The sequence below is a fragment of the Sinohyriopsis cumingii genome, chromosome 2, assembly GCF_028554795.1.
Source record: "Sinohyriopsis cumingii isolate HCF-2022 chromosome 2, ASM2855479v2, whole genome shotgun sequence".
Lineage (NCBI taxonomy): Eukaryota > Metazoa > Mollusca > Bivalvia > Unionida > Unionidae > Sinohyriopsis > Sinohyriopsis cumingii.
In genome coordinates, this window is record NC_142962.1 from 62948106 (window position 1) to 62966140 (window position 18035).

The following is an 18035-nucleotide window of genomic DNA, read 5'->3' on the forward strand; positions in this document are numbered from 1 at the left end:
CTAGACTTAAGCTATTGTAGAGAAAGAGTCAAAGCAAATGCAGTGAAAATTGTGTGTGATGGAGTTATCAAAGTGTATGGTTTTCTCCAGATGGAAATTTACATCAAAAATTAAAATTATTATGGCAATCGTGTTATCCTAACCAAAAGAGGTTTCCCCACTGATAAGTATGCTGTAGGTGGTGTTCCTTTCAGACCATACATGTGAAATTCTCTCACAGTGGACAGATGTGACCTGGCAATGGTTTCTACCAAACAATTATCTTGGGTTAATGAGAGTCAGAAATCAAAAAGCAGTCTTCAGAGGATTCAGATGTTGGTAGTTTTGCATCCAATTCTGCTTCATTTGCTAACTTTGTATTTTATGCACTTACCAGTGGCTGAAAAGTTGCTGATCAAGTGAAAGGTCCAGCATTATCTACCAAAACAGAGCCTGTCCACATGACTGCAGTGAGATTGTTGCCCACATTTCCACACTTTGTCCTGGTCACACCAACACTTAATAGGCTAATGTGCCAGTACCAACACAACACGGCATCCCAATTGGACAAGTCATTACCATACTTGTATTCCATTTATAGTCATGTATTCTGTCCCTCAGTGGCCAATACCAGTCCTCAGATTTGAAATCAGCCACATTTATGCCTTGTCTACTCAAGCTGTGGAACTATCTTGACTTGTACTCAAGTCTTTCCAGCATGTCCTATCCCAGACTCCAGATTCAAACATCTTCTGGCACCTGGTCATACCACTACAATCCCCAGCCTTGCCTTGAATGCACAACCTAACCAGCACTGGATTTGGTGATTATATCTCCCACAATATCCATCCAATTAAGGCAATATGGACCAGATTGTGACAGTTTCATCTCAGGTCATGACTCCATCATGATCAATTACTAGCCATGGCAATTTCCTTTTTCCAACAACCCGGTATCCATTTTAGACTTCTGAAGACAATCAGAAGCCAACATCTGGAGTTTACTGTTTCACAACATTGACATATTCCCAGCCCCAGTCATCATAATTCCCTGTCCGGCCTTCACTACCAACAAAGGAGGCTACCTTATCACCCTTTAACTTTGACTTCGAAGATGTATGTTCACAAATCCCTTCTCTGCTCTATGTCGAAGATGACATCCATCTGTAAACCCACTGAAGAAGTGTTCCAGCTTCTGCCTAGAGTTCTTTCCCCCTCCTGCTCTATCAATGCCCTTTTATAAAATTCCTGCATCTATGGGCCTTAAAGGCAAGAAACACCAGCCTTTATTCAAACAGATACTACAGTCTGGTTGAGTTGCTGATATCTTGCACTGGTTCAGAGGCATTCTCAAGACCAGCACAAATGTATTCTTTCAATACCAGAATCTCAGCCATTGACAGAAATATTGCAGGCATGGGAATTTTGAAGTCGTCCTCTATATGTATGGACTGAAAATCTTTCTTTGACAGAATACGAGTCCAAGAACCCCCTGCATGGAGACTTGAATATCAGTCCAAGAATCTCATGCACAGAGACTTGAATATCAGTCCAAGAATGCCATGTATGGAGATGAATATCCGTCCAGGAACACCATGCATGGAGATTTGAATATATCAGTCCAGGAACTCCATGCAAGGAGACTTGAATATCAGTCCAGGAACCTCATTCATGGAGACTTGAATATCAGCCCAGGAACCTCATTCATGGAGACTTGAATCAGTTCAGGAACCCCACACATGGAGACTTGAATATTAGTCCAAAAATCCTATGCATGGCAATGTCAGTATCAGTCCAAGGACACTATGCATGGAGACTTGAGTATCAGTCCAGGAACCTCATTTATAGAGACTTGAATATCAGTCTAGGAACCTCACACATGAGAGACTTAAATATTAGTCCAAGACTCCACTTGAATATCAGTCCAGGAACCCCATGCATGGAGACTTGAATATCAGTTCACGAACCCCATGCATGGAAACTTGAATATCAGTCCAGGAACCCCATGCATGGAGACCTGAGTTTCAGTGCAGGAACCCCACACATGGAGACTTGAATATCAGTCCAGGAACCTCATTCATGGAGACCTGAGTATCAGCCCAGGAACCCCACACATGGAGACTTGAATATCAGTCCAGGAACCTCATTCATGGATACTTGAATATATGTCAGTCCAGGAACCCCATGCATGTAGACTTGAGTATCAGTCCAGGAACCTCATTCACAGAGACTTGAATATGAGTCCAGGAATCCCACATATAGAGACTTGAACAGGAACCCCATATATTAGTCCAACATTGCTATGGATCTGTCTGCCTGTTAAAATATGAAAACCCTGTTTACAGTCATTCTATCTCAGTGGCAGTTTTGCCACTAGACCCAACAGTGCTTTGGATTACATGAGGCTCTGTCTCATAGCTCACAGCAGGTATTCAATTTTAGCATAAGCTGCTAGAAATCATTTCACCTGGATTTCAGTATGACTGACTGGGGTGCCCATCTCTTGCCCTTCTTGTTCCACACACATCAGTCTTCTGAAGGTAAAAACCATTGTGAATACATTTTTACTGTTCTCTAACTTTTGTTTGAGAGATCCCAAAAGATTAAATTTGACATGATGGGATCTGTATCAGTAGCACAGCTGGTTTCCTCCCCAGGTCACTCAGTGTTTTAGTGACTGTTTACTCTGTTTCTACCAGATTTTTGGGAACAAAACATTTTTCTCATGATTTTATCTTCTAAAAGACATGTGCAAACCCTAGACCTGATCTCACAGACTTGAAATACACTTAAGAGACTTTTAACTTGTTCATCTATGAGGTCATAAATACATCCAAGCTGTGCAGGATACTGCATTGTGATAACATTGATACATTTCATGAAGCTTTAATAACAATGTAATGTATCAAATATGCAATTTATTTGCCTTTCTTTGAAAAATATACTTTATAGTTCTTGGTTCTGTTTCATATCTTAAACCACTTATTTGATAGTTCTGTTGATTCTACAGTAATCAACGCTTCATTGACTTTTCATGTGTTTTTCAAAGGTGATATGCACTAGTTAAAGTTTTGATATGTCAATCATAATTACAATGCATTGTCTGGGTAAAATATGGAAACTGAGATATATTTTATGTGTGTTGTGCTTGTCCAAATATGTTTAAATGCTGGAGCTTAACTTGGTTCATGTAGTATGTTGTGTTCTTAGATCTGAATGAATAGTCAGATAAAGCATGATCATGGGCCATGTAAGAAACTACAACACTAAAAGACATGCTTAGCATCAAAGCCATGTACAAATATTAAGCACTAACAAATAAGAAGAGAAACGGTCAAGCACACCTGTATTGTAGACCAATTAGTGTACTATCCAAAAATGGCATAATGTCCATATTTTACCTCATTGTAACATGGCCTTACTTATAGAGCAGTTTGCTTTAACATCTTATAGAATTGCATTGTAAAGAGACAAAACAGTGTAGTGGCTTGTAATTTGTTAAATGCCAATCATGATAGGATAGCAATATTATTGAATGCATATTATTTCAGAGCCTGGAGTATGAATATGAAGCAGATATGGAGCACACATACAGGCAGAACATGTTGAAAAGTTTTAAGAAGACAATAGATGATGGGTTTTTCCCATTCATTGTTATAGATGCTGTATTTGACAAAGTACGGCATTTTGAAGATTTTTGGAGTTATGCCAAATCAAAAGGTTTTCAGGTGAGTCGGTGACAGAATTTGTTTCAGTTCCTTTCTAATGACTTATATGCAAAGGAAACTTATCTTAAGATTTTAATTTGCCATCTTATAGAAATGTTAGACAATAGACCCCTTTCACAGTACACGTTTTGTACCAGTTACTATTCTTGATATTGACTTATAAAAATCAAAATGAGGCTAACACTGCTGGATGGACATTCTTTATATTGACTTGGAAGTGGAGATCTGTGTTGGACAGTCTGAATAATGACATCATGTACATGTACTTTAATATAGTGTTGATACACAGATAAGAGCATTCATAATACATAGATCTGTAATAATAATAATCATAATCATAATATAATGAAACCTGTTCCTAAATTATTTTTTAAAAAATAACGTGCAGCCAAGCAAATGAAAAATATCTTAAAAATTGGTTTTTTATTAAAAGTTTGTTTTAGAATATATTTTATCTTATTTTGCACAAAATCATTTTAAGCAGGTTCTTTTTTAGTTTTAATAATATTTGTCAAATCATGTTTTGATGCATATACAGCTTAGCTATCAAGGTATGTTTATGCCTATGCAGTTTTAATTGCAGCTACACTCATTGTAGAAAAATAATCACTATTCTTGCAGATTCAGAAAGCAGCAGGCCCCCCCCCCCCCACTTCTTTCGAACTTAAATTTAAAATAAATTTTCCTTGGTCCAATTAGACTAATACAAATGTAAAGATTTTAGTCTGTAGTGAAATCTACGTGTCTCTGACTAATGTACTGATGTTAGTTTCAAATGGTACAAATGTCCATATAAACACATTTTCAGAATCTAGGATCTACGTCTGACAATTATCTAAACAATTTTAATTTAAAATAACATTATTCTTTAGTTTGGTATTTTAATTAAAATAACATTATTCTATAGTTATGGTATTTTAATTAAAATAATACTGTTCTATAGTTTTAGTACTTTGAATAAAATAACACTATTCCATAGTTTAATATTTTGATTATAATATTATTCTATAATTTTAGTATTTTAATTTTAAATTAGATTATTCTATAATTTTGGTTTTTTATTTTTCATGGATACTTTTCACGTATACAGATAAGGTCTCTTCCTTGAAACTTTAATCTCAATGACAGACCTTTCAGTTAATAATGCAGATGCAATCTGTTTTTTCAAAATTGGTTCCTTTCATCACTGTTTTCATTTTCTCTACTAAATAGTCATAAATCTAATGGAAATTCGTTTTTGATATTTTAAAAAAGAAATCTCCAGTCCATTCAGCATTTTTGCCGAGGCATAACATTGTGAAATGTTGGATGTCAACATAACACTTACACCTATTATTTTAACTGCAAGTCATCTTTTCCATGCAAATTCAGGGCATAGGTACACAATACTAGCGTGGCCATTTGTCCTCTAATACTATCATTGTTCAGATTTAAGATTTATTTTAATTGTTTGATGGTTAAGCACTGTAAATCTTCTAGGCTGTAATTGATTTACTTCTCACATTCTAGCATTTTATTTGCTTGTAAATCTTCCAGCAGTGACTGCCTCATTTTGGAATTAAGAAATTTTGCTAGATAATCGAGAGCGTTGTTTTCCTGGAATTGTGAAACTGGTCCATTAATTAGATTGTTATTTCATTTCACAGTTGACACCTCTAACCCATCATGTTCCACCACTTGTTGGCACAGATGGGATCAGCTATGGAGCTACAAGTATTTTATGAACTTTAAGTTTATAAGACAACTGACCTTTGTTATGTTTGGAAAGCAGGGGTGGGGAAAAATATTCCTGTATCTTTGCGAATAATAAAATTTGGTACCCAGTAATTGCAATGATTGTAAAAAAAATTATACAACTTTATTATAGAATGATAGAGAAAATCTCACTATGATTAAATTATTTCTAGAAAAATTGTCTCTTATTTCAGCTTTGTATCTCATCCATTTTGTCCAGGTTTTATATTTATACTAATTCTTTTGGTTGTTGTTGTTGTTATTGTGGGGTTTAACGCCATTTTTCAGCACGATAGGCTATCCATGGCGGCCAGTATTAATGGTGGAGGAAGAACCCGGAAAACCCCGGAAAGAACCACCGACCCACGAGAAGCTACTGGCAAGCTTTCTCACATGCCCACATTGGCTGAATCTTAGACTCGAACCGCCGCAGACAGAGGTGAGATGGCAGTGATCCGTAACGAAGAGCGCTTTAGACCACTTGGCCACTCGGGGCCCCAATTCTTTTGGTAAAATTCTGATGGTTTACCAAAGGTTATGCATTGCAGTATCCAGTATAAATCTCAATTTGAAGAAATTCTGAGATTATGTCAAAGAAGGTAATACTAGATGCTGCTTCATCACTATTTATACATTGCATTTAGAGAAATTTATTCATAAACTTACTCCAAGTTAATATTTGTCAGAATTTCTTAAGGCTATTCTGTTTAAAACAGTTTACAAGTTATGGAAGATAGGATGATTGGTATGGGTAGATGTTTTTGTTGAGTGTGCAATTATGGAAACTTAACGTGGTGATCACTTTGTTATCTGTATACATTTCTGCCCATCCATGCATCCATCTACACCTTAGATTAACCTTTTTGTTAACAGTATTTTAGTTAATCTGGTCATTGACCAATAAAATGTATGGGATGGTCTTTCTCATCATTATGATATGGGGTTTTTGCCAAAAGACTTCAAAAGATGTCCTCTATTTGTGCAGTGAAAATGGTGCCAGTCTGACATTCCTTATATATAACACAGCAGCTAATTTGCCTAGGGTATATCATCAGTCCTTTCAAGGGACTCTTGTTTAAATTACTAGGTTCATGTTGTCCCAGAATGTACTCCCTTTTGTGATGAGTAGAAAGGGACAGTCTTGTTTGTTGGCTGTGGGTTTTAAATGAAACTAACACTTTAACCCTAGTATGCTCTTTTAAAGGGAAAAGCCCATATTTTTCATACTTAACATATGTATGTCACAAATTCAGTTGGGGCCCCGAGTGGCCGAATGGTCTAAAGTGCTCACTGTTACGGATGACTGCCATCCCACATCTGTCTGCATTGGTTTGAGTTTTGGGTTTGGCCAATGTGGGTATGTGAGAAAGCTTGCTGGTAGCTTCTCATGGGTTGGTGGTTCTTTCTGTGGTTTTCCTGGGTTCTTCCTCCACCATTTATACTGGCAGCCATGTATAGGTGGCGCTATACAGTTTCACATTTTGCATAGGGTTAGGAATTTAAAGAAAAAGAATGTCCCCGGCTTTCCTCACTGGTTATACTGGCTATTTAATAAAGACCTTGTATATCTTAGGTATAATGCAAAGAACCTTTAATTCCCTTTATTTTGGTGTATGATTGATGGGTGTACTATGGGTTATAGAGTATACAGCTTGGCCTTACTTCAAATGTGCACCTTTCAAAAAAGTGCTAGCTCTACTTGGTCATTTTCACTTCCTGAACTTCAGAGGTCAGTTGTATAAAAAAGAGCCGATAACTTTTTTTACATTTTATATATTTGGTAATTCATTCATTGCACTTTCAGAAGCTGGTATTGTCTAGTCTGGCAAAATTCATTTTCCCTATTTTAATAGCTGCTATGTATAGTGTACTTTAGACTAATTCAGACTGATTTTTTAACACAAGGGAGCAGTCATTTTAGTTAGCAGTGTGCTTAAATCGTGTAAAATTTCCAAAAGTACAATATCCAAAAGAAACATCATCCACATTACATTAATGTAGCATAGAGATATGCAAACATTCTCTCCACTGTGCATATTTTAAATGCGAACTACTTCACCTTACATACGTCACTCTCTCAAAAGTACATATTATCTGGTGAGCGCCACCATAGCCTATCTTGTGCTGAAAAATGGTGTTAAACCCATCAACAACAATAAAATTCAATCATAATTTGCAGGTTGATGAATTCGTTGATGGATGGATGTATGATGGATGGTTGGATTGAAGGATTGATTGATTGATTGATTGATACATTCATCTGTTTATTGATCCAATAGTTATTGATTAATTGATCGGTTTATTTGTTTATTTGTCAGCTTAAAATTTCTTTTGGCATTTATATCATGATTTTCAGTTCACTTGTTTGATGTGAAACTGGTTTGATCTATGAATTGTTTTTTTAATGTCATTTAGGTATACGTGTCTGAGATGCAAGCTGATGTGTCAACTTGTGTAAAGAGGAATGTACACAAAAGAACTCAAAGAGAAATAGAAAAGGTATGTAATACTTTAAGACATTTAAATTTAAATTCTTCAGTTCTCTTAAAACTGTTTTATACACACTTTTTATATGGAAAGTATGATTAACACAAGAAGGAAAATTATAGGCTAAACAACAGTAAAAATTTGACACAAATTGCAACCAATGTTGATAGAAGAGACATTAGATATGAGAGGTATTTAATATACTAGTTAAATACTAGATGACAACTTGTTCGATCTGCAGGTATATTTTTCACCATGTATATACTTAAGGAATTAATATTTTACTATTCAGGGAAAATCTGTTTTGTTCCCTTCAGGGATTTTTCACTCTGCTTGATAAAAATGAGAATACAAGTAAAGATGGCAAAAACAAGCAGCTTAGTTTGCAAGTGTAAGGAGTTAAAATATCTTGATTTCTTTTGTTGGCACAGAACAAAGCAGTTAATTTTCCACCAGTAGATTCAACAGTTTATTAAGGCTTTGGTTAAAGTATTTAGTTTCCACATATTTGCTAATTCCCTTGATAGATTTTGATGATTTAAGTTGCATGTATTTCCTAAATCTCTTGATAGATTTTGATGATACATGAAACAAATTGATATGAAACCTAGAGACTTGATTCTATGACACACTTCTTTGGCCTTGGGTTAAAGTCACATAAATTTGCATTATAGTTTTGTTTGTTTTTTGTTTATTTCTTTTGTTTATATTTCCAAAACCCCATGATTGATTTTGTTCTTACTTAGTATGAATAATTATGAATCTAAGACAATTCATCATGCGACATGCTTGAATCTTTGACTGTTGGATCAAGTACTTAGTTTGAATAATTATGAAGCTAATACAAGATGTCATGTGACATGCTTGCCCCTTTGACTGTTGGGTCAAGATTACTATCTGAAGATTTGGGTTGAGGTTTTGGTTTAAGTTTTTCATTTGCTTTTGTTTCCTATACCCTTTATTGGATTATGCTTTTAATCTGGATGAATAATTATTGAAGCTAAGTCAGATTATTCTGATACATTGTCACTCAACCTTTTGACCTTGAGTTCAAGGTGACATTGGGCATCATAAGGTTCTTAAAAAAGGGCTTGTGATGCAGAACCAAATAATTTTATGTTCTGATCAATAATTTCTAATTTTTTCTACTGGTGTTAATATTATTCATACAGATTAAGAAATAAATGTGTTTAATCTAAACTGATTTTGATCACAATGATTACAGTTGAAGTCCAAATGGGAAGACACCCCAAGACATTTTATCCGCCTAGATATCAGGTCCTTGTTACAAGAGGTTTCTATAACAGAGGTAAGACAATATACTGCTACAAATTGTGTGTAAGTTCTAACAAAAGGTATATCACCGGTTATATGTGTATTTAAACTGAGGGCTGTTCCATTAAAACATACATGGGACATGAGGAAGGCAGTTTTGAAATTGGGAAGCCACCCTAAGATATGAATAATGCCTTTCAGGACCCACAGACAATTTATTGAACAATAGAATCACCCACCGATATAATTTGTTGGGGGGTGTTTATGAATGTGTGTATATACAAAATGGACAGTCCTCAACAAAACAAAATTTAATCCAAAAGCAACAAAAGATTCACACAGAAACTAACATGTGTGAACTCAAAAATGACCACTAGTGCAGTCATTATGAAAATTATTCAGGTGAATAAAAAATAGGCATGAAATGTAAAGCAGCAATTACGTTATATGCTGTGTATATTTTGGAGATGATAGCCTGGTGTACTGTCTAAATGTTTATCAACTTGACATGTACATAGAGAAAATGTAAACATAAAGTCAACAATGTTTTTATTCAACTTGCAACTATGGCATCTTTGTGCTTAAATTGTGTGGAGAAAATGAGATGGCTGGATACTAAGCAGAAAGTTGTAATAATCATCTGCTTGTATACAAGCCACAACCGACCACATTGTTAATAAATACCTGCATGGTTATGACCAACACCAATGAAAATAAGAACTGTTACCCATTAAGGATCTGAAGGATCACTGGGAAACAAACCCAACACATTTAGACTTAGATTACCAAAAGTTACTTTTTATTAGGTATGGATATGCAGAAATAACTGGAAGATTGGGTGAACAATGATCCATTACTCACCAATTCATTGGTTTCAAGATAATTCTTATTTTTGTTCTATAATTTCTTTTAAACTGTCACAATAATTAAAATTAATGCAACTGAATCCATGAAACTATTTCATTTAAAGTGTCTCATAAGATACTTCATACAAACATACAATGGTAATTCCAGTGTTATTATGCTCTGTACTTCTTCCATTCCGTCTTTAAAGTGCCATCAATCTGAATTTTGCTCTGATAACCGTTAAATAATTAAATTTTGTGAAGCTGCATTCCAAAACATCTTAATTATCTATATTAACTGGACATGGAATAATTACATTTTGGAGTTAAAATTTCCAATGGAGACTTTTACACACAAGCATTCATTTCTGTCCCTTAAACCAATTAGCACAAGGTAACTAATGTGAAATCTGCCCCTCGCCGATACTGTGCATGTTGGTCATTTTGAGTTAATTGGATGAAGATAAGTTTTTGTTGTTATAATGGCTTTTGACCAACAAAAACGAGTGTCTACGACAACAGCATTTGTTCTGATTCAATAAACGGAATTTTACTAGTCTTTTAACACTTTTTGATTAACCTGCTGAACAACTAGCAGAACTTACCTCCAAGGCTGTCAGTTATTTCTCTAGGCTGTACTTTCTCAACCTAATACTGACCTCTTCCCCAGTCGAAAACATGTTTCAATGCCATTTTTGTCACAGTACAGCTACATTCTGTTCTTTTCACAGCGTGCATTGTATCTGATCTGAATGATGCAAACCAAGTCTCCTGAGACTAAAATTAATGTGGCCGTAGAATTATTACTTTCATTTTGTCAGATTTATTCATCAGTCTGCTAGTGTTCCTTATGATTAAGAAAATAAAGACAGAGATTTTTTTTCTCTTTGTGATTAGTAAAACTTCAAATGCAGGGTGACATTGTAGACTTTCCCTGACCTATTTATATCTGACCAGTGACAAGATTTTATAGTCTTTGTCTGTTCAAATACCCATGACGGGCAACAACTGCATCATGCATAACATAAAATACGAATTTGATGACTGGATATCAAAAGTCAAAGTTTTTGATTACGTTTAGCTTGCACTTTTAGATAGACCTCCTGAACTAGTTTTTTCAACCACCTGATGAAGCGGTTTTATTGAAAAAACAGCCTGGCACAGAAGCAATTTTGAAACCAAACTACCCTGGCATGTATGTTTTAATGGAACAGCCCTGAGAGCTTGCGAAGAAACTTTGTGATGTAACTATAATAAACCCTGTCGAGACCCATATACTTTTTAAAATCTTGAATGTATTAGAGAAGGATGTATTGACACCATGCAAGAAATAAATTTGATTCATGATCCTGGTTATTTTTGTTTTGAGATCAGGCATTTGAATCACCTGTAAATTAAAACTGTAAAGAGTTGTAATTTTATTTAATGCAGAAATATTCAGATCATCTGCTTGTGTTGAGAAAAACTGAAGCTAAAGCAAGATGCAGAGATGCCAACTATTCTGAATTTTCCTATTTTTAACTTAAGATTAAACCAATGTGATCTCTAATCTGAGATTCTGATTGCATGTCCAGTAGAATTTTGCATAGGCAAACTTCAACTGATGTATCTAGATCACTGACATGCTTGTATTGTCTGACTGTAATTGATTTGTAAAAGTGTGTCCAAGCACTTGTATCACAGAGGTCATTTAATATTGATCAGTTAAAAGATTAGTGCCCTTATTAAGAAAAATAATAAAGCAAATGGCTTTTGATGAGGATTAGACCTCGGTTAAAAATATATGTTAAAGAAATTCAAAATGGGATTTACGAGTCATCAACACCCGATGAATAGCAATCTTTTTTTGAGGGACTTCAGTGTAACACATGGTGAGAACAAGAATGAGGAAAGCATGTTTCAACCAAGAAACACTTTAAATCAGTGAGATTGCATGCTTAAAAAGAAATGTTTGAATACAGATTTGAAGTATTCCTATTTGGTTGTTCAGATCTCTATTTTATTGGGAGGTTTTTTTGCAGTATCAGAAGGAAAACAGAAAATATGTATGGTCAGGGCAGACCTAAAACATTCAGTGAACAAGGATGCTTTACACTTTCAAGCTTGTGCAACAGAAGAAGCTTCTTACCAGCAGTTCTGACCAAAAAAATATAGTTCATTTACACAGAAGAAAAAAAGGATTTCTACAAGACAGTACAAAGAAGTGGCCATGGCTTTAAAACCTTCTCATTGGTTATTAATTATATCCTGCTTCATAAAGATGACTGAAATTAGCCATAGGTAATAAAACAATAACTTCATGGCTATACAGGAAGTAGATTTGCCCCTTGCTACTGTTGATGACCAAGCCCTTGGCATCATGGAACCATGAATATCCAGATCACCTTGTCGCAAATAGTAAGACCTACTTCCTTTGTGGCCATAAAGTATTAAAACTGGAGCTTATTTTTCGGTACTGTGAAATCATTTGTTTTCATGAGAAGCAATTTTCATAGTTTTGTGTATAAAAAAATGTGTTTTTTTTGTAGATTCTTTGATGTGGCTCTGAGATGGATGTAGGTTCATTTATGAAAGTCATTCCTTTGTAGCAACTGCAAAATCCATGTAATTTGGTACTTGACAAATCCATGTAATTTGGTACTTGACAAATCCATGTAATTTGGTACTTGACAAATCCATGTAATTTGGTACTTGACAAATTAAGTTACATAACATTATTAGCCTCATATTCATTTTATGCACACTGAATGAAACCAGTCAAATCTAGACTATAGCTATTCCAGGTCTTTGTCCAATCCAGACAAACTCAGCAGTACACATGACTCAGCTGCTTGAATCTGTATATATATTCTAGGTACAATTTCTGGCTCCCATAACATCAGGATAAGATTCATTTCACCGTAAATTGCATGCTGCTTTTTTTTTTTCTCCTAGAGCTGATGGTAATAGGTACTAGTAGGTATGTATATATATATATATATATATATATATATATATATATATATATATATATATATTTATATATTTATATATGATTCTTCCATTCATTTATTCTTTGACATAATGTAGGTAGAGATGGAGGATACAGTGGAGGTTGTTGAACCTCCAGCTGCCCCTGCCAAACCCAAAGCGGAAGAGGAGGAGGAAGAAGAGGAGGTTGGGGTAAGTAGTATATATATATGTGCAGAGTTCTCTCTTCAACCCAGACAGCTTGGGTAGACCATATGCTGGAGTTCTGTACAGTAGTCCTTTCACCATTGATTCATGTGTTACAGTCACGTACCACACTGTTACCTGCATTTTGTCCTATAAAATTGTGTCTGTGTAAAAGTGGACATAACTGACATGTTTGGACTGATATTGCTATTTTGAGTCATCATTTAGTTCTCAGCCCACCTGGAGAGAAGACACAGGTCAAGTAAGTTGTCGTTACTTCATATTTCTCTAATTTTAATTTGTATATCGAGAGCCAAGGGATTCATAGCTTTTATACATTCAGTTTTTCTGAGAGAGAGAGAGAAAACAAAAAACATTTTACCAAGAATTACTGGGGGTGGGGTGAGGGGGTGGTAAGCTTCAACTCACGACTTATACCCTGAACTCTAGGTACCCCAGCACAGTACCAACTTACCATACATATTTCCTCATTTAAGGGAAGGGAAAGGGTTGGGAAATGTTTTCTTGAACCATTTTGATGACTAACTTGTTTGTTGAACATCAGTGTAAACATCACAGATATAGATGTACTTTGAACATTTGATTATTGTGTGAGCATAGAAGTAAGTTGCATCTGTTGAAGCTTTTAATCTTACCTGTGAAGAATAGGCAACATTAATAATAGACTGCATCATTTGCACAGGTGTGGAATAGAGAAATCCCACCTGAGGGTCAGAATTTGTGGCCTGGAGTTCATGCTAACAAATTCTCATCCAGGTCATTGATTATTTTTATCTCATTTCACACTAGGATATAGTATCATTGGGGTGGGGGAGATGGCATGTTATCAATACCAGTATTACCTTACAAATAAAGAATATTTTACATCAGAAGAAAGAGCATAACAAGTTTAACTTAAAAGAAAGAATTTGTTGTAAACAAAGATTACTTTTTTATAGACTGGCAAAATTTTTTGGTTCAATAATAAAACCACTTGAATAATTGCAGACATTCATGATGTATGCATAATGATGTCATCTTCATTGTCATTGAGTGTCAGAATTTCCCCATGCGTGTTGATCAGTTAAACCTGCTGTAAACGTTAGTAATAGTAACCCAAAGTTTTTGATTGAACTTTTATACAGGACTCAATAACACCTGATTATTTCTTATAGGATACTTAGGAAACCCAGTATCTATAGTATTTGGAGCCTCCATTTCCAAAATGTTTTATACTGTACTCCAAGACTTCCACTTTAAAGGAAAATAAAACAAAAAACACCTTTTCCTGTATGTTACCTATAAAGGTAAATTTTAATTTCACTTTTTTCATTCGGGGAATCAATGTGCAAAGAATTACAAATAATGGAGGATGACCAAATGCATACTTTGTTCAAGTAATACAGGAGAGAGAGAGAGAGAGAGAAGAAAGTGAAGAAAACCCAATATTTTGACCACCTCTGAATTGAGATCACTTTTCAATAACAATCACATTTATTATTTTGAATTATGTAAGGCAACAAAATAATGATCCGAATACCTCCAAATTCAGACCACATCTCCCTAGTCCAGTTGGTGGTCTGAATTAGGAGGTTTTATTGCATATGTGAACATTAAAATCCAATCCACTTTTGATATAAAATTAGAACATCATGCACACAATCTTTTGAGCATATTTAATGTGTGCTAATTGACTTGAGCTGTTACTGACAGCTAAAGACTTGTAAAATTTATGGTCACTGTCATTTTTTTTACTGTCCACACAGTATATTGTTTTTACACAGGTTCTGCATCCATTCTCAATTGCACAAATTATGAAGAGTTCAAATATCTTTTGGCCATTTATTTTGTACATTTTTATTACTCCACTATGAAGCATTTGGTTGAATTTCCTGTATTTGACACAATTTGAGAATACCATAGGGTCATAATTGATTTTATAATAGGTTGTGTTCTTGTAACATATTAGTATGTCTTGCTATCAAATGACGAGACATCAAGGTCATATTGATGTGCATTCTCATGGTGCAAGCAGACAGTGCCCTTTCCCATGCATAATGTTCCATGTGAGTAGTGATATTCTGCTCTTTCACCCAGCAGAACAAAAGCATTAGCTTTGGGTTGGAGATGGGGTTATTTACCATTTAGATGAAAAATTCATGCTCCAAGAGATGAGATAGACTTCATGGATAAATTGTAGCCTTATGAGCTGTCATTAGGGTCAGGCCAAACACAGCCTTTATTGATTAACTGTTTAAATCACCTGCTGAATTGCTACATTTTTCTTGTCTCTCAGGTACAAGTTGTAGATGTACATGTTCCTATATTTTCCCATGTTCTGCATTCATAATTTCACAAATAGTGAATACACATTATAGTAATATGTACCATATATACTCACTTAGTAGTTGGGTCCATCTGCAAGCCGCAAAGACCCAAATCTGCTGTCATACAATACACAGTTTGTAAGGAGCAATCAGTAGAACAAGCAACAAAGACCTTGATCTGCAGTTGTACATGACTTACATAAAGTGTTTTTTGGTATTAGTGTCAAGCCCAGGTTAGTAGGAAAGATGTATAAGTCACTTTTCCACAGGTGTTGATATTTTTGGGGTGGTTAGTCAACAGTTTTGGTAAGGTTTCATTTGTTTATATTTCATAACCAGTTAATGGATTCAGTTTATACTTGGGTAAATAATTAAAAAGTAAAGACCAGTTTATTCTGCGATGTGCTTACTTGTCCTTTTGACCATGGGTTCAAGGTAAAAAGTTTATGTAAATAATTTGAGTGTGACCATAACATAGAGGCCCTGGTTTTCTTATTGCCCAGTATTTTGGTTTTAGTATATCATCCATCTCTGATTTTGCATATCTAGTTATATAATGTTTATATTATTGGCATATATTTTATATTTTTTAAATAAATTTATATAAGGAGAACGTTGAATTAGAACATGGTCTGAGATACATGTGGTTCAGTCATAGATGAAATTTGTAAAAATAACAATTGGGACCAGCATGTGCTGCATTCACCTCCTAGCTCACTTAGATGTAAAGGAATAATAGTTCCCTTCCCCGTGACATGTTTCTCTCTTCTCCCCTTCCCCATGACTTATGCCACTCTCTTCTCCCCTTCCCCATGACTTGTGCATCTCTCTTCTCCCCTTCCCCAAGCCATGTCTCCATTGTCTGGTAGTCTTTTGATTTTCAACACCATCTTTTGATTACCAATTTATCTACAGTAACTCCCAGAAATAAAAAAATCTGCCAAGCATAGGTATTTCCAGCTAAAACAACATCTGCCAGACATAGATTTTTCCAGCTAAAACAACATCTGCCAGACATAGGTATTTCCAGCTAAAACAACATCTCCCAAGCATAGGTATTTCCAGCTAAAACATCTGCCAAACATAGGTTTTTCCAGCTAAAACAACATCTGCCAGACATAGGTATTTCCAGCTCTGTTTGGAAATTAATAATTTTGGTACTATTTGGAAGTGTACACTAATGGATTCAAAGGAAAATATGCCATTGAAAAAAAGAAACATGTTTGCAAGTTCAAGTGCGCTTGGATAGATGAATTTAATAGTGTGAAGTGTAGTAAACAGGGAGAGAGAACTTTGTGTATTGCACAACTTGCAACACACCTTTGAAACTTTCTAGTAAAGGAAAAATTATCTTGAAAAGTATACAGCAAATTACAAATGAGAAATCATCACATAATGTGCCTTAAGTGACAGCAATCCAGATGACATTTCTCCAACACAGCTGAGCTGCTTCTTCAGGAGTGTGAGATCCTTCTTTGAGGAAGTTACAGCAAAGATGATAGCTAAGTTTACATTTCATGAACAGACCTTGCAGACCCTTGGTTACCAGAATCCAGCGATTGCAAATCCTGAGCGCTGTTTCAGCATTTTGAGGAAGATTTAAATGGATCATATGTAAAATGTGTGCAGTGAAACTCATCATTAATATTGTGTAAGATGAATGCAAAGTGTGATTGTTTTCAACTCAGACCTTCAAATGATTTGTGTACTGCTGAAAAAATAGCTTCTATACATGACTGAAAGATAGTACATGAAAAAAATTAAGTTTGAGTGTTTGAGGTACCAGTGTGTCATAAGTTTTTGAAGCACAGACAGTGATTCTTGAGAAGGTTCTTAAAACATTTTTTGGTGAGATCGAGAAAATAACAAGAAAATTAATAAAGTTTAGTAATTATTATTCGTTGTAGTTAATTTACTTAATTTTGCCAGATTGTGCACTTTTTCATCAATTTATGAGAAAAATGGTTGCAATGTTGATCTCTGATTTTGAACACTGATCTCCCTGATATGTTTCAGAAAACTTGTCATGTATGCCCATGGGAGGTTCCATCTAATATCCATCTGTCCATTAGTTTTTATTGAAAGAAAATAATCAAACATTTTCAGTACTGTTGCTTGCTGTGGCAAAGTCACACCATGAACAGTTGCCTTCTTCAGACCCCATGTGACCCATACAGTATTTACACTGTTGTAACAGAGACTTAAATTTGAGGTTGTATACGCAACAGCAAATCAAGGTTTACACATTCTGTGTTTGAAATTAGGAGTAGAACTGAGGGCGTGAACTGTGATTTTCTGACACATTGTGACATCAGGTCTGAATTTATGTTGTTCACAACTGGGAGTGCATAATACACAAGCACATACAAAGTATGAAGGGACTTCAATATAATGTTTCTTGTGAAACTCAAACAGTATTTTGGCCATGGATATGGCATCCATATTATATCAGTGGGGATGGTGTTATACTGGGGTACTTTGTAGGGAGACACCACTGTACATGTA

At 35.1% G+C, this 18035-nt stretch overlaps 1 protein-coding gene across 3 annotated transcripts in view; it reads left to right on the forward strand.

Annotated features, from left to right (window-relative positions):
• The window catches only part of LOC149805040 (uncharacterized), a 123074-nt gene that overhangs the window by 80797 nt on the left and 24242 nt on the right, over positions 1 to 18035 (forward strand). For all 3 annotated transcript variants that reach the window (XM_089946800.1, XM_089946792.1, XM_089946806.1), the window contains exons 13-16: positions 3530 to 3706; positions 7856 to 7939; positions 9153 to 9236; positions 13117 to 13209. In XM_089946800.1, the coding sequence (XP_089802926.1) occupies positions 3530 to 3706; positions 7856 to 7939; positions 9153 to 9236; positions 13117 to 13209 (438 nt within the window). The remainder of the gene's footprint in view (positions 1 to 3529; positions 3707 to 7855; positions 7940 to 9152; positions 9237 to 13116; positions 13210 to 18035) is intronic.